Here is a 14357-nt window from a genome sequence, read left to right as displayed (position 1 = left end):
TTAAACTGTATATCTTTGGGTTGTGGACAAAATAAGACATATGAAGACATCACCTTGGGCTTTGGGAAACAGCAATCGACATTTTTCAAAGTTTTCCATCATTTTATGGACCAAACAACTAATCGATTATTCGAGAAAATAATCAATGGATATTTCGATAATGAAAATAATCGTTAATTGCAACCCTATTTAGGCTTTAATTGTAAAGAGCATTTTAATGTTGTAAGCAGGACCCTTGGTGAGACACCGGCAATCGATCTTTTCACTGTTTTTATATTTTTATTATAATACAATTATAATAATTTTATGATTCTTTATTATTTTAAATGTACCTGTATACACTGACCTTCTGTTCTGTGTCATATCATCAACATCATCTTTTAGGTAGTATTTTTACATGCACTGGTCCCTGTTGAGACTTTTTCTGGTTGTAATCATATCAGGATGTGATACAGAACATAACCCAGGTATTAATATCTCTGTATGGTTATAACATTATCCAGGTTACTGATGATCTGTGCAGGAGTGTTGGTGACTCATCCACATCACAGACAGTCTCCGTCATCTCTGTATTAAGCTGCAGGTATTGTCTGCACAAAAATAACAGATGAAGTCGTCAGCACTCATAAATATAGCATATATCACTTTTTTAATGATGCACAGCAGCAAAAAAACAGATACGTTTTAGCCTTAGGCTTCCCTCAGCATTACACTCTACACACTACAGCAGTACAAGACTTTCACTTTTTGATCCAATATTAATTTTAACTGCCTTTTTTCTCATTATTCAACTCACATGGCAAACTTTGTGTCTGCATTAAGACTAAGAAAGCAACTTATGTTTTACAGCTGAATACCTCTGCATTAAGAAAATATAACGTGCAAGCTAGATTTTTCATACGCTGTTGGGCAATTTAATTCACAGCAAAGCATTCCTCTGAAATGTAGTGGCGGATAAGAATAAAGTAAGCAATACAAAATGGACAAGTACCTTAAAATTGTACTTAAGGACAGTATCTACGTAACTGTGCTTCGTTACCACTAGTTTGTAGTTTGGTTTTGGTTTTGTTTGTTCAAATTTTTATCGTTCATTAAAATGAATTTAAATATAACACATAACCATCAGCAAATGCAAACCTTCACACATCTGAAAATAATGACATAGAACACGATAAACTGTTGAAACCTATAAAACCATCAAATCGGTCAATGAAACACTTGAACTCTCTTCAATTTCAATCTCAGTTTGCTTTATTGTATTTGCATTATGTGTAGATACATACTGTATGTGTTGCCAAAGTATACTGTATGCGTTAAGATAGTGGATAAAAATTTGTATTGTATAATTAAATATAAAGGCAAGAATTATGAACAGTAAACATTTGAAAAATCATCTTCTGTCGTGTGTATATCCCAGTGTATATCCCATTTGATTGTACTCATAAATTTGTATGATTTCAGATGTATAAATGATTTATTATTTAGTATTTCATCTTTTTTTTCTCCGGCCATTTCTTTTGCTTTCACTAACAGTCAGTTGAGCTTCCTGCTTGTACTGTAAAATAGAAGAATGATGATTTTTTTTTTTTACAATCACAAATTTTTACAACCTAATGAAATCTATGGATTTTTTTTTCATTGAATCATTTAATTTACCTTACATTGTTATCCATTCCACATTTTCAGGATTTATCCGGACTTTGAAATAAGTACAACAGTGCACTGACATGCTGTAATCACATCTCTCAAGAGTATCATTATTAACAATCCACAAGAAAAGTCTCACCACAGTTCTCTCTCTCTGCAGCTGCTCCTGGTGCATTTTAGTGATGATCAGCTCAGCTCTCAGCTCATCCGCCCGGCTCTTGTTGTTGCTGCCGTACTCTGGCCTCTGTGCTCCTCACCCAGATGTCAGGTGCAGTCTGCTCAGTGGATCCCTCAAACTCACTGGCCCTGATCTCACCCATCTCACTGAGACATCCATCCTCCCCCTGTCTGAACCTCTGACCCACACAGGCCGAGCCGCATCAGCAGCAGAATCACAGAACTCCTCAATGTCCAGTTTCAGGTCTTCAGGTTTGGTACATTTGCAGGTTTGGTCTGTTTTCATAGTCCTGGGAAAATGAATAGAAAAAAAGGGATTGGCATGTTGAAATAGCATTAAAAGCCTGAGATGATTCAATATGATCATATCCCTTTAAAGGCTTATCTGATTATTTAAAATCTAATTGAATTTTCCTCACTTCATATCATGAGGCCCCTGTCTTTGATGTGTACTGTAACTAAAATATATGAACATCAAAAGCCTGTGAAGATTCTCAGTCATCCAGGTCATGGTATGGTAGAAGTCAAGGGCAGCTGGTCCTTTTTTTAGATTCTTGAAGATGTTTTTCCTCTTATTCAAAAGGCTTCTGCAGTTCTGAAGCTTCTATGTTTTTCAATCAGTAAAAAACAGACAAAGCAAATCTCTGTCCTCTTGTGCCCTCTGGTGGAAACTGAAATGCTCACCTTAATTCATCAAGATTTTGTATCATCAGAGGGTTTATTCAGATTGCTGAGCCATGATCAAGGTTCAAGACAAGTCATGACTTGCAGTAATTAACATTTGATTACATGCAATTCATAATTTGAAACCATTTTTTAAAAATGTTTATATTTAAGACTCTTGAGTTGATTTTTACTAATTACTAATTACATCCACTGTGATTCAGTATTGAAAAACAGTTCAAATAAAAGAGTCCATTGTGGGTGAATAATTCTTACTGTAAACTAACATTTCATTACAAACCAACAATGACACCAAACCACTTTCTTATAATTAACTGGCAACTTCTTATTGGTGAGGACTATAAGATATACTGGAATGTAAATAGCTAATTTTCTAAGAAGACAGTTCTTAGGTATTTATCTAAAATCATGGACACCACTGACATCTAATCACCGTAATTGTTCATTACGTGTTTACTTTGATGCATATTAAGATGCAGATCAAATATGTGTACTGTAAACATTTATTTATTATTAAAATAAAATATTTAGAGGTATGTACAGAGGTGTGTTCTCTCTTAGTGCTTTCTAGTATTACTTGGTTATATCTTGTATCATAATTCAGACATGATAGGCCAGAAAATCTGACTTTTGTTTGTTTGTTTGTTTGTTTTAAGACTCTGAAGTATTGTTTGAAAATGTATGTGCTATATTCTGGATATGGTGTATATTGATTTGTAAGGGGATAGTTGTATGCACAACAGACTAATAATAGTCACATGGTGCATACAGTGAGGTATGTACATGCATAGAGATATACACATATTTGTCTAGCAGCTACATACAGTTGTTTACAACAGTTTGTACATGTTTACTGCACAATTTGAATATAAACTTAATACGATTAGTATGTATGCCTATATATGATCAGTCTATGTATTGGTATCAGATGGTTATTGCACAGGGAATTCATTCAGTCATTCATTTATTGATTGTATTGTACATGTATCATGTTCTTGAAAACAGAAAGTCATATTCAGTTTCACATGACAATTGTCTTCTTTAAATTTTTATCTAAAAAAGCTTTTAGCTAATAGCTAAAATAAATAAAATAAAATTAACTGAAACAATACTTTCTTAACGCAGAGGTATTCCACTGTAAAACACATCTTGCTTTACTAATTTTAACATAGTGTGCACTGCAAGTTGTATAATGGAGGAATATTAGATATTAAGATCATAAAAACATGGTCAGGACATTGATAAGTGAAAGTCAGATACTGATAGTGCCTGCACTTCAGTACAGAAGTGGCGGACTGTCTGGGATGCTGAGGAGTAAAAGACATTTCTACACAAACGATCAGACACCTGAATAAAATGTTCATGAGTCATAATGAGATATAAATAACCTGGGTGTATTATACGTCATATCCTGTACGGGGTCATCTGTGTGATTTATTAAGGATCTAAATATATAAATGGTTTATGGTACAATGGATATGTTTAGTTGGCCAAGTATGTTTCTGCATACAAGGAATTTGACCCCGGTTTAGTGGCTCTCAGTGTACAAAATAACAACACAACAATCTTCAGAAATATACACAAGGAATGACTATGTACAAGTGGAACCATTTCTGTGAACTGTAAACAGGATACAAATAATGCAAAGAAGTGAAGAGCTGAGAAAAATATTAAATGGCAAACAAAAGAAATTACTTTATATAAATATGGTAGGTGGTTATGTACAGTATATACAGCCTGTTCAGATATACAGTAATGAGTACATGTACTTATTATTTATTTTTTTATTTTTATGCATCTATTTTTGTTTATTGTCAATGTAGCCTTGCTGCATCTGCTACTATGTTTTATTGTTGTTTTTTGAGGACTGCATAATCAGTCTTTTAAGTTGCTTTTGAAAACTCACTTTTATCATAAGGCTTTCTTATAATCTTCTTTTATTGATTTATTTTATTACATACAGTCATTTATTTTATATTTGTTTTTAATGATATATATATGTGTATCTGGCATTGTATTCTATCTTTTGTTCATTTTATCTCTGTCTTGTAAAGCACTTTGCAATTGCTTGTTTTGATAACATTATTATTATTATTATTTTTCATTATTATTATTATTATTATTATTATTATTATTATTATTATTACTGTAGTTTTCTAAATTAAGTTTTTTTAAAAAGCAAAAAAAAAGAAAAGCTGGCAGTGAACGTCTCTGGTAGGAAGCTGGTGTGTCCCACAATTCTCTCGAGCCTGTGAACGCACCAGTTTAGGTGTCCTTGTAGCTGCCTGCAGAGAAACAGTAACTGTCAGCAGCAGCGCAGCTGTCCTTCACTGCTGGAGTTATTGCTCTCATGCTAAGTTTCAGCGTGTCAGAGACCGGACACAGTTTTAATGCTGCTTTAGGATTTATCGCGTCTGTTGTGTCTGTTCGGTGTTTTTAAACGCAGCCAGTGTAACAGCCGGGATGGACTGTCGTGTGTTGTCCGTTCAGAGTCATGTTGTCAGGGGTTACGTCGGGAACAAGTCGGCAACATTCCCGCTGCAGGTAACAACTAACGTTAACCCAAATCTTTAAGATTCAGGTGGCTGTATTGTTGGTGTTAAACGTCTCTGCTCAGGCACCAAGAAAGAAAAACAGTTAAAGAGGACAAATATGAAAATGACGACTTCCTGATTCCTATAAAAGGAGTCTTAAATGTGTAAATGTGAACCTTCCCGTTTCTGCTGAAACATCAGAGGCCGTTTACTGATTTTTTTTTTTTTTTTTTTTTAAGAATTTATCTACCTAGCTTACGATAGCTGTAAAATAAATGGTAAATATCCTTGAAAACAAATGTGCTGTAATATAATAATTCTGAGTTTCACCATGATTTAGAGGTAGGCTGCCTGTTATTTACACCAATTATTAACAAAGTACAGAACAGCTACAGGTAGGAAGCTGTGCAAACCAATTTTAAAAGTTTTATCGATATTAATTCAACAGAGGAGGGTGGAATTTTAAAAGACAGTTTTTCAACTCTGTCTTATAACAGCAGTCAGGAGCCCAAATGAACATTGAAACTATTTTTTCTTGCTGTAATCCCTCTTCCTGTTCATGCTGACCGTTAGAAGATCCTTTCATAATGCATTTACAATGTAAGTGATGGGGGACAAAATCCACAGTCCTCCTTCTGTGCAAAAAATGTGTTTAAAAGTTTATCCGAAGCTAATATAAAGCTTCAGCTTTCCAAATTAGTCAGATCAGTCCCTCTTTTTGTTACTATACTTCCATTGCAGCTCAACAGGGAAACACTGTCCAAGGAAACACAAAGAGGAAGTTTTATGCAAAAAAGGCTGTAAATGCGGCAGATATCCAAAATCTTGAACCTATCCTTTAAGTCATGCTCTACAGGATAGTACATTGTGCCTGTGTGAAAAGAAGGAAACATCAAAACAACCGTACCAATGTTTTTACATATACGTAAGTATAAGTATTAGAAATATCCTTTTATATCGGTGCTGGAAATATTAGAAAGCACACAGTAGTTTTTAAGTATTTTGAGTGTTGCTTCCTGCTCTTGACAGAGAAAGTTTTTTGTACCATTTCTGTATGAATCAAACTTTCAACAAGTTTCAATTTGTAAATGCATTTTAGTGAGCACCATGCCTATTTCTTGCCAAAACATGTTCGCTGTATCAATCATGCAGAGACAACAATACAAGCTGACAAGAGGATCTCTTTTGAAGTCCTTATGTCAAACAAGTTTCATGTCTCTGCAGGTTGATATTCATTCAGTCCCCAGAAATTGCTGAAGAAGGCATCGAGATCCTTATAACAGTATTGAAATATACAATATTTGTGGTTTACAGCTCAAACACACTGTTCCTGCAGTTTAGTGAAAGTCAGAAGCTCGTTTACAAAAGACTTCGTCGTTCTCTGTTTTGACAGCTGCTTCATTAATCTCTTCTCAGGTTCTGGGCTTTGAAGTGGACTCTATCAACTCTGTGCAGTTCTCCAATCACACAGGTTAGCTGAATGCTTTTAAATGGCCTGCATGAGAAAATTGAGTGATCATAAAAAAAAATTCCACTTTCTTAACAACTTAACTTTCTATCTTTTTTATCGATCAGATATGAGGATATTTTTTATTTACTGATGTGTTACATGGATGTAGCATCATACAGTAGTTTAAAGGTACACTGTGGAACTTTTGACCACTAGTGGCACTGTGGAGCAACGTTTTTAACAGCTTTGTTCGTATCTTGCACTTAACCAACACATGCACACAAGGACACATGAAAAGACGACTTCATGTTTGTTATAAAGCTGCAGCAATTAGGCGATAAATTGATTAGATGATCTATAGAAAATGAATCAGCAATTATTTCATTCTTAAGCACAAAAATCCCCAAAAGCTTCTCAGCTCAGAGATTTTTACTATTGGTCAGACAAAACAAGACATCTGACGACATCACTTTGAACTCTGGGAAATAATAACATTTTTTAATTTTTCACAATTTTCTCACATTTTAAAGACAAAACGATTAATCAGTTAATCCAGAAAATAATCGTTAGTTGCAGCCCTGGTTTGTTTGGCTTGAAGGAGAGACACAACATGTTTGAGCGTGAAACAGTGAATGCAAACAAAACTGTATTTGCTTACAGGAAGACTCCACTGTGTACCTTTTTTAATTAGGAGGCTTAGGTGTGGGGGTAAATATGTGATGTATAGGACATCATGTACTGAGTTAATCACTGTCTTGTGCTTTTTGTACTTTGACTTGCTACTGTGGAGACCTTGATGAACCCTGTATGCGTGGTTTATAAGACTCATGTGATCAGTCAGCCTACATGAGGGACTCTAGTACTATGTTTAACTCAAAAAGTTAATGTTTTCTAACAACCTTTATCTCTGATCAGTTTATCTTCCCTCTGTTAGCTCCAGATGTATTGCGATTTCATTTAAATTTAATCTGTGGGATTTTAAGGTTGATGCACAGTCAAAGGTTTTTGCTTCTTTACACAAAAAATCCACTATTAGAACAGTTTAAAAGTTGCTAATTTAATGAATGTAAATTTGATTATAACAATCATCTGATGTTGCCGGAACAAATTCAGTTCTCATAAGTCGTCACCTTTGAGGAAAGATCATTAACTAGAAATTTGAGCTTTTTCCTTTTTAAGTAAATCGATTCAGTGTGATGATCAGTTCTCCATTAAATAAGTCATGTATGTGCAGTATTTATAATAGAGCTGCAACAATTAGTTGATGAATCGATTAGTCGATCGTCAGAAAATTCATCGTCAGCTATTTTGATAATCAAATAATTGTCATTTTTTAAGCAAATATTAAAAATAAACTGGTTTCAGCTTCTCAGATGTGATGTTTTAATGCTTTTCTTTGTCGTACATGACAGTAAACTGAATATATTTGGGTTTAGGACTGTTGAATCAAACAAAATAAGACATTTAAAGACGTCACCTTTGACTTGGAAATTATAACAATCATTTTCACTATTTTCATACAACAATTAATCAGTTAATTGAGAAAATAATTGGCAGATTAATCAATAATGAAAATAAGTGTTAGTTGCAGCTCTAATGTATTGTAGCAATAGTTTAAGTCTTCAGTAAGTGTCAAGGAATATAAAGGATTTTGTGCTGTTCAATTTTAAAACATTATAATGACAGTAAATTAAAAATAATCCTGCATAATGTGATATCATCTAAAGCTGTAATTAAACACATTTTAATACTTTTAAAGCGAGACAAATGTTAATTCTGCTGAACAGAGGCCGCTGTGGCCACAAGAAGCATTTAAAGGATGATGGATTCTCTTTAGTCATTTGCTTTAAAGAAACCACCATTACTTGGCCTGACTGAGAGCGAGTGAAATGGCACCATAAGCAGAAAATAAAGTCAGGAAACTGACTCAGTAATGTCAGTTACACTGTAATATCTAAAATTTGCTAACATTAGCAAACAGTAGCCACCATATGCTGCTGGTCATACCAGACCAAGTAATGCTTTAACAGCATGTATTGAAATGAGCAGCGGTGTGTTTTATTGCTGATGAAGTTAGCTTTTCCTTTGAAAGAGAAGAAGGCAATATTTCTTCTTTCAACACAGCCTCGCTTTAAGGCACCGCATTTAGATAACTGAACAGAGCGGTTCAGCAGAGGCCATGAAACAGATTTAGAATGACATTTAACGTACAGCCTTCAGTAACATTATCAGTGCACTATTAAGATTAGCTTACACTGTATAGAATAAGTGCGTACGGTAGTCTGGACCTGAAATGCGGCACCACCCTTGTTTCCCAGAATGTCTTGTGTTTCTGATGATTCATTTGTTCGTTGAACCGAGTAGTTCGAAATGCAAAGAGGTCACAGGAGGAAAAATTGTAACATTTAGATAGGAGGAAGTCATTTCTGTTGCAAAATCCTGGTGATCACATAGAGTATAAAGGTTGATGTCAATTGTTTTATATATCATCATCCCACAGATAACCTTTATTATAGTTCTTTTGTAATGTGGGGCAGTAATAATGTTAATGTTATTTGTTAAATTGAAACTTGTTGGCCTGAGGCACCTGCAGAGAGGATAGGAATATAATCTGGGTTCATGCGCCAAAGTATGTGAAGAATGTGTTTTCACCACAGGGGCAGGAGACATTTGCACAGCAACCACTTACATCAATATAAACATTCGGTCCTGTGAGAGAGGAAAGTGGTCGGTCTTGAGCATTTGGACTAAATTACACAACTGTGTGGGGTGTAATCCCACATCTAGTTTATACTAGTGTTTGTAAAAAAAAAAACCCATTAATACTCAGAAGTTTAGTTTTTCAGTGGAGGCATAAGTACACTTCCCCCTCCAGAGAGCTTTCTGTTAAGTCCTCGCTGCAGGAGGTGCACTCGCTGGCACTGAGTCAGGTTTGGGCTCCGTGTGAACGCTGTGCTCCTGTATGGATGTAATTTGTTTGTGAGTGTCCATTCTGTGTCCAATCATTAGCAGTCAGAAGAGCTGTCGAGGGGGTTTATTCTAGGTTAATGGTGAAGGGGGGACAAAGGAAGGGGGAAGCTGACAGCCAGGATACAGGCATCCCATTCAGTCTGTTTGGAGGCCCCGTTTGGCCCCTGACAGCACACGGAGGAGGGGGACCTCAGCAGAGGGAGTGAGGGAATGAGAAGACAGAGCGCAGAGAAGAAAAACACTTGCATGTCTACTCTTTAGTTTTATATACAGCATGATTTATACAACATTACAGTGTTTTTCTTGGTTTATGTTTCACAAACATCTTGATTTTTTGTTTCTCAAAGTCAGAAAATGTCTTAACACGTCTGGAATTTTAAATGTCCGCTCTTCTCATTGACACCACACACTATCAAATGACTCAGATTTCATTTTTATAAAAATGATTTGGTTTTGCCAGCTTTGATCTTCTTTATTTGTGTTTTTGAATAAATCCAAGCAGCATTAAGAACTTGAAGATGTCTTGTCTGCCATTTTTTCTTTTGTATCTCAGGCTACGCCCATTGGAAGGGGCAAGTACTGACGGCAGAGGAGCTGAATGTGCTATATGAGGGTATCAAACTCAATAAGGTGAACCACTATGACTACATCCTCACAGGTGAGTCTGAGGAGTGTATCCATGTAGACCAGGGTAAAGAAATAGGAAGCTTAAAAAACAGCGGCATGGCTTATGAACGCTTTAAGGCCACTTAGTTTTAACAGCAGCCTCAATAGACAAGAATTCAATGCATTTACAACGTACTGCTGTATTTTAAGGGGTGCAGGTTTCTACCAAAAGTTATTGTTATGCTGATCCAAAATGTCTACTTGCATTTCTTTGACTGACTGTTTGCTTTGGGCTGCTAAAGACAGATGTGAATTGGTTTGGTCATCATCGCATGAAAAATCTGAGTTTCTCGTTTTTTTTACATAATTTTGACAGTTTGGTTAACGTTAGCATGCATGTGTGGTTTATTCATGTCAACTTATGGGAAAAAAGCATCAAATGCAATAATGTACAGTAAATTCGTAATAATAATAATAAGCAATTGTAATAATAAAGTCAGATGTTTCTGTTTTACTTTGCTGATTTCATTTTCCTCCTCAGGCTACAGCAGGGACACGTCCTTCCTGGAGATGGTGGTTGATATTATTCAGGAGCTGAAGAAGGCCAATCCCAGCCTGGTATATGGTAGGTGTAAGATTAGTTGTTTCAATCATAAATGTGAACTATGAAACTTTATTGAGTGTAACTTTTAAGTCCAAACAAAGCTTAAATTTCTGTGTTCTTTTCCACAGTTTGCGATCCTGTTATGGGAGACCACGGTGCTATGGTACAGTAAATTCCTCTACATATATTGTTATCCTACATTATACACCTGTTGAGTGCTAATTTTGGACTCGTGGTGCACACCGTTCAAAAAGTTAACTTTCAAAGTGCTATATGAATTTGAACTTTCTACAATATTCAGTCTATAAAATGAATTATGTTAAAGGAATTTTCATTCATTTGTTTTCATCATTTTGTAAAAGTAATTGTAAAGTGGTGACAAAAACATGCTTTTGGATAAGAAAATCTTGTGTCTGCTGCCCGCTACAGTACGTCCCAGAGAAGCTGCTGCCAGTCTACAGGGACAAAGTAGTGCCTTTGGCCGACATCCTCACCCCGAACCAGTTTGAAGCAGAGTGAGTGCACTTCTAGTCATCATTAAAGAAAAGAAATAGTAAATGGAGTATAGTAATAGTAAACAGCAAACAGACCAGCCTGAAAAAGAGAATGAAGGAAAGGGGTTAATTTGGTATCTAATAGGAAGAGACATAACAGACATCTGCAGGCAAATACTGTGATATAAGGTGTTAACAAATAATAAATGTTTGTACAGGATACAAGTGAGGGAAAGTGTGAGTTTAATGTTAATTGTCATGGATGCATCTGTAACTTCTGCCCTTTTCTCCGTAGGCTATTAACTGGGAGGAAAATCAACACAGAGTCAGACGCTTTTGAGGTGAGTACAGTACTTCTCATCCTGCCTTATTTGGATTTAGTTTGTGACACCAAGCGGTACAAAAGCTTGAGTAAATAAGACCCCGTCTACTCTCCAGGTGATGGACTTGCTTCATAAAATGGGTCCAGAGACTGTGGTCCTCACTAGTACAGACCTGCCCTCGAAACATGGGGACCAGTTCCTGTTGGCCCTGGGGAGCCAAAAAACAGGTAAAGAGCAACCAACTTTCTCCAGAAAAGCGTCTCCTTACTGCTGTTTAGAAGACATTTTGGGATTCAACTCTTTTTTTTGGATTCGTCTGCATTTCATGCCAGTTTTTGGTTAAACAGGATAAAAGTACAGCATTGTAATGAGTGGGGGATGGGATGTTCTTCTGTTTTCAACCTTACTTTGTGTCTTAGCCTAATAACATGTATAAGGTCATCTACATAAAAAAAATATCAATATCACTGCCTTGTCTGTCCTGACTGTAGTGAAACCAGATGGGACCAACACCAGTCAGAGAATCTGCATGGACATCCCCAAAGTCGATGCTGTATTTGTGGGTACAGGAGACCTGTTTGCTGCCATGTTGCTAGCCTGGACTCACCATCACCCCAAAGACCTGAAGGTCAGAAAACACATAATCAGTAAGCTGAGGAAATCTAATGATGCCAGCTGTATGTAATCAAGTCTTCTTTTTTGTTTTTCACAGGCTGCCTGTGAAAAGACTGTTTCAGTCATGCACCATGTCATTAAGAGGACCATCACTTATGCTAACGGTAGGGTGTGCGTGTTTGTTTATTGTCTTCTGTTTGTGTTTTTTTTTTTTTTTTTTTAATGGTGAAGGAACAGTGTTTGCTCCCTTCTGCTGTTAGTACTGTATTTACACAATCAATAGTAATATGTGAACCAGTGATATACCTTATGTAATGGCCACCAACATTATATAAAAAAGTGATTGTCAAGAAACACATCTCTGTTGATTACTTCACTCTACTGTCATCTCACAGATTTTCCATTGTTAGGTAATGAGTAAAAGTACACGTAGGAGGAGGCAAACAAGTAATGACGTAACTGTTTCTTATATAGCTACATATTAACAGCCACAACAGTCACATGGACCAGAATTACCCTTTGACTGCAAAGTTGACCAGTAAGCCAAAGTTCAAAATCGTGGTGTTTTCTTTCAACGGTTCTCCTTCTCATCTTTTTTTTTCTTTCAGAGGTGGCTGGCCCTGGGAAAAGGCCTAGCCCTGCACAACTGGAGCTGAGGATGGTTCAGAGCAAAGCTGACATCGAGAATCCTGCCATCGTAGTAGAAGCTAAGGTCTTACAAAAGTCTTAAGACTGAAGACATTTTCGTGAACATTCACATCTCGCTGGTACAAATCAGCTTTAAATCTGGGCGATACATGTAGGATCTTCACATCAAAGACTGTCACGTGTCTCTGCCTTATACAGTAGAATCTCTGAGGGTGTACCACTGTGTTTTTCATGAGGAAAAAATTTGATTTGTTATATGTACATTCTGCACACTGGAATCACTGCCATATGTGTCTGTACTATGGCCTGTGTAGACATCATCTGCCCTAGAATCAAAACAAAAAAGAACATTAGACAACGATGTTTAGGTTTAAAGGTAGTGTACTTGAGTGATAAGTGTACTTGAATCTTCTTTATCATGCTGAAAATTATTTCTTGGTATAAAACAACTCATCTCGGTTAAGAATAGGAAATAAACAAAACCAAACGATGCATGCATGATCATGCCTCTACTTATTATGGCTATAATAGTAGGTTAAATGTACTTAAAGTGTGTTTCTCACAAGGCATTATAAGCACATCATTGTTTGCAATATAATCAAAACATGATGCGTTAGGTACATAATGCAAAAACAAAGGGGTTAACAGCTTCTGGTGAAATTATATGTAATAATTGTAATAATAATAACAATGATGTCAGAGTATTTCATTGCACTGTGAATTTTCTGAAATGATTATTATAAAAAGGTATGAATGCATGCAATGTGCTTATAATGAACTTGGGTGTTACCACATTTATACATTCAGAATGGATTATAAGTGCTGAGATATGTAACGTATAACATTGTAAAAAATGTCAAACATCATATGCAATTAGTATGTGGTCTATACGTCTAGTTTCATTACCCCAATTTATTTCATTTTGTTTTGTTTTAGACAAATTGTAACTTTATTGATAATCGTGATTATAGTTGATGTCTGAAATGGTTCTTTTAAACAATTTTCTGGAAATGTTTTTCACCTTCTTTTTTAATTATGCAATGTGTTCTTGAACTAGCAGATGTGTAACATGTTAACATCTCAAATTGAGGTATTTGCACAGATAATCTTTACTATACACTATTTACTAATGATATTTTTTTTTTTTTCATTTTTGACTGTTGTCATATCTCAAACAAAAAAGAGTCGGTATGAGAGACCACGCTGTTTAAATAGCCTTAACGCAGTTAGGAAGAAAAAACATTGGTTGTGAATGTTTTGATGTACCAATGTAATAGTCGATCCTCACACATAATGTTAGAAAGTCAAGTGCCAAACTTCGAGCTGCTGCTCTGATATAGAGCAATATGAGAACAGAAATAATAAATTATTAATCTTTTACTGAAAACTGCTTTGATTTTTAATTTAATTAATGTTTTTTCTTTGCAAGCTTTCTTAGATGAGTCTCCCAAGGGTGCAATATTTCTTTTGCTTTTAGGTCTATTAAGTCTGGGTAAAGGAGCATACTAGAGCCTAACCTTGTGTAACATGATGTTTACATGAGGGAGCTAATTGTTCCCTGAGGTCATCTTACCACATCTGCGTACAAGTGATGACTCGTAATTG

At 35.7% G+C, this 14357-nt stretch overlaps 1 protein-coding gene across 1 annotated transcript; it reads left to right on the top strand.

Moving 5' to 3' along the window:
• Nucleotides 1–4775: 4775 nt before the first annotated feature.
• On the top strand, nucleotides 4776–14139 carry LOC122992677 (pyridoxal kinase-like). The gene is made up of 11 exons (XM_044366548.1): nucleotides 4776–5052; nucleotides 6459–6513; nucleotides 10016–10120; nucleotides 10610–10693; nucleotides 10801–10835; nucleotides 11102–11187; nucleotides 11462–11507; nucleotides 11605–11716; nucleotides 11981–12117; nucleotides 12202–12268; nucleotides 12713–14139. Exons 1-11 carry the CDS (start codon nucleotides 4972–4974, stop codon nucleotides 12832–12834), a joined length of 930 nt encoding a protein of 309 aa, XP_044222483.1. The 5' UTR covers nucleotides 4776–4971; the 3' UTR covers nucleotides 12835–14139.
• Nucleotides 14140–14357: the final 218 nt, after the last annotated feature.

This window comes from Thunnus albacares, chromosome 11, assembly GCF_914725855.1.
Source record: "Thunnus albacares chromosome 11, fThuAlb1.1, whole genome shotgun sequence".
Lineage (NCBI taxonomy): Eukaryota > Metazoa > Chordata > Actinopteri > Scombriformes > Scombridae > Thunnus > Thunnus albacares.
Note: the sequence above shows the minus strand (reverse complement) of the source record. Positions and strands in the feature narration are given on the sequence as shown.

Bases quoted from the DNA above. Each gene is read 5' to 3' on its own strand.
- LOC122992677 (XM_044366548.1), top strand. From the start codon at position 4,972: ATGGACTGTCGTGTGTTGTCCGTTCAGAGTCATGTTGTCAGGGGTTAC. The intron at 6,514-10,015 runs GTTAGCTGAATG...TTTGTATCTCAG, and splicing joins GCAGTTCTCCAATCACACAG to GCTACGCCCATTGGAAGGGG. The intron at 11,717-11,980 runs GTAAAGAGCAAC...TCCTGACTGTAG, and splicing joins CCTGGGGAGCCAAAAAACAG to TGAAACCAGATGGGACCAAC.